Source organism: Herpailurus yagouaroundi, unplaced genomic scaffold (assembly GCF_014898765.1).
Source record: "Herpailurus yagouaroundi ecotype Mexico unplaced genomic scaffold, PumYag 67740, whole genome shotgun sequence".
Lineage (NCBI taxonomy): Eukaryota > Metazoa > Chordata > Mammalia > Carnivora > Felidae > Herpailurus > Herpailurus yagouaroundi.
Genome location: NW_024420536.1, coordinates 19186 through 21716, shown reverse-complemented (window position 1 = coordinate 21716; position 2531 = coordinate 19186). Strand labels below are relative to the sequence as shown.

General features: G+C 46.3%; 1 gene segment (V, D, J or C); it reads left to right on the top strand.

Moving 5' to 3' along the window:
• The first annotated feature begins 542 nt into the window (after window positions 1–542).
• On the top strand, window positions 543–1316 carry LOC121025871 (immunoglobulin heavy variable 3-23-like). The segment is given in 2 exon segments: window positions 543–676; window positions 778–1316. Coding segments are annotated over 2 exon segments (585 nt in total).
• The last annotated feature ends 1215 nt before the right edge of the window (window positions 1317–2531 follow it).

Genomic DNA, 2531 nt, shown 5'->3' with positions numbered 1-2531 from the left:
GAATAAAAAAAAGACATTTAAATCAGTAAGGAGGAAGGAAAACTACTTGTTTCCAGGTGACATTGATCTCAAACATAACAAAACCCTAGAAATACCACAAAAAATATTAGAACCAGTTTTTGTAAGTGAGGAAAGAGCAGAATGCAAAATGAACAAAGAAAATAAATAAAAACAAACCACCTGTGATTCTACACACCAGCATGAAAATACATGCAAAATAAATAACAAAATTATACAAGTGAAAATGGCACAGAATGAAGTATTTTGGGTTAAACTTCAAAAAGTATGTAAAATACTTGTAGAGTGAAAATGATCTATGTTGATGAAATACCTGTAAAAATGCACACAGGCCTGCAAATACACCTGTACTCACTGAATACAATTATTCAAATTGTCACAGCACCATCTACACAAACTAAACTACAAGTGCATCCCTAACCCTGTTGTTCACTTTTAAAGAATCAAATCTAAGACTGGAGCTTCATATATATGTCAGAGCACATGCAAATGGGGTGCTCTCTATGGTGATACAACCAGCCCATCCCAGATTCTGCAGCAGGTAGAGGAGCCCCAGCCCCGGGAGTCTCAGGTGCTCCCATTCTCTGATCAGGACAGAACAGACACCTCACCATGGAGTTTGTGCTTGGCTGGGTTTTCCTGGTTGCTCTTTTAAAAGGTAATTCATGGTGAATGAGAGACACAGAGTATGTGAGTGGATATGAGTGAGAAACAGTGGATGTGGGACAGATTCCTGACCAACATGTCTTGTGTCTGCAGGTGTCCACTGTGACGTGCAGCTGGTGGAGTCTGGAGAAAACCTGGTGCAGCCTGGGGGGTCCCTGAGACTCACCTGTGTGGCCTCTGGATTCACCTTCAGTAGCTATGCAATGAGCTGGGTCCGCCAGGCTCCAGGGAAGGGGCTGCAGTGGCTCGTATATGTTTATGATGATGGAAGTAGCACATACTACGCAGACTCGGTGAAGGGCCGATTCACCATCTCCAGAGACAACGCAAAGAACACGCTGTATCTGCAGATGAACAGCCTGCGGGCCGAGGACAAGGCCACATTTTACTGTGCAAGAGACAGAGTGAGGGGACCTCACTGGGAGCCCAGACACAAACCTCCCTGCAGGAGGGGATCAGCACCACCAGGGGGCGCACACTATGCACAATTCTGCTTTGTGTTGCCAGGAGCAGGTGAAGATGGAGGTTACAGGCAGGTTTCCTCTCAGGGTCTGGGGCTTCCTGTCCACAAGCAGTTTCTCCAGGGAGCCTCTCTGGACACAGGATTCTGTCTTTACCTATTACCTGTGTGAATTAGATCATTGTTTTCCTAGGAAAACTACCCTAACATGCACAAACACACAGTTGTTTGCATTGCTTACTCCTGCCCCTCAACATGAGTGAATTACAGATTTCCTGAGTCACAATAGCTGAACATTTACATGAGTCCCAGATGCACTCCCTGTGTAGTCAGGACCACAAGCTCCCACAGCTCCCCATTATCTTCACCCAGCCCTTCTCCCAAACAAACAACGTGACACTTCCTTCATGGCACTTTGCTACTCAGACTTTAAATGACCTACAGCTTTATTCAATTCCTCTAAACAAGAGATAAATCATCTCCATGTATTAGTCAGGATTCCCTCGAGCAACAGAACCCAAAGCACATTGGTCCATGACAAAATATGTTGAGAAGTCCCATGATCTACTGTCACAAGTTGGGGAGCCAGGAAAACCAAGGGTATAATTCTCACCTGATTCTGAACTAGTGTCTAGTCTCAGAACCTGCAGAGCCTATGATGTAACTCTAAGAACAAGGGCAGGAGGAGACCAATGATCCAGTTCAAAGAAGCACATGGGAAGTAAAAATGAGGGAATATTTCCTCCCTCTGCATCGGATTCTACTCAGAACTATGATGGAATGGGTGATGCCCAGGCAGAAAGAAACAATGGATGGAAATGCCAATCTCTTCTGGAAACTCATCACAGGCATACACAGAAACAGTCGTGAATCTGGACACCCATGACGCAGTCAACATGACAGATAAAGGTAATCATGACAAGTCAACCTGCTGTAAATGTCAAGTTCAAAAACTGAAGACTTAGAAGTCCATGCCATCACTGGGGTGGACCCTGGTGGACATAGCAGTGCTCCTGTGGAGAAGGAGCCCCGAGGCCCATAGGGACTGCTGCGGTTTGAGGATCCCCTGGGTCATATCGGGTGAGACAGTTACCTTCTTGGAGTGCATTTGGGAGACAGGGCATTGCCCCTCATGGGGCAGGAGAGCTGACAGGCACCATTACACTGCCCTGGTCATTAGCATAGGAGCCTCTGCTGACAGCAAACTGAACGCTCCCTTCTTGTTCTTCCTCACCATGAACTCCAAGCTCCTAGTGTTCATGAAACTGCCCTTCTGGGATAACCAGCTCCAACCACATCACAGCAAGACACTGTCCCAGAGGATCAGTGGGGTCCCTGTCGCATTGACTTCATACAATTTGGTGTACTCACACCCAGCTAGAGCTCC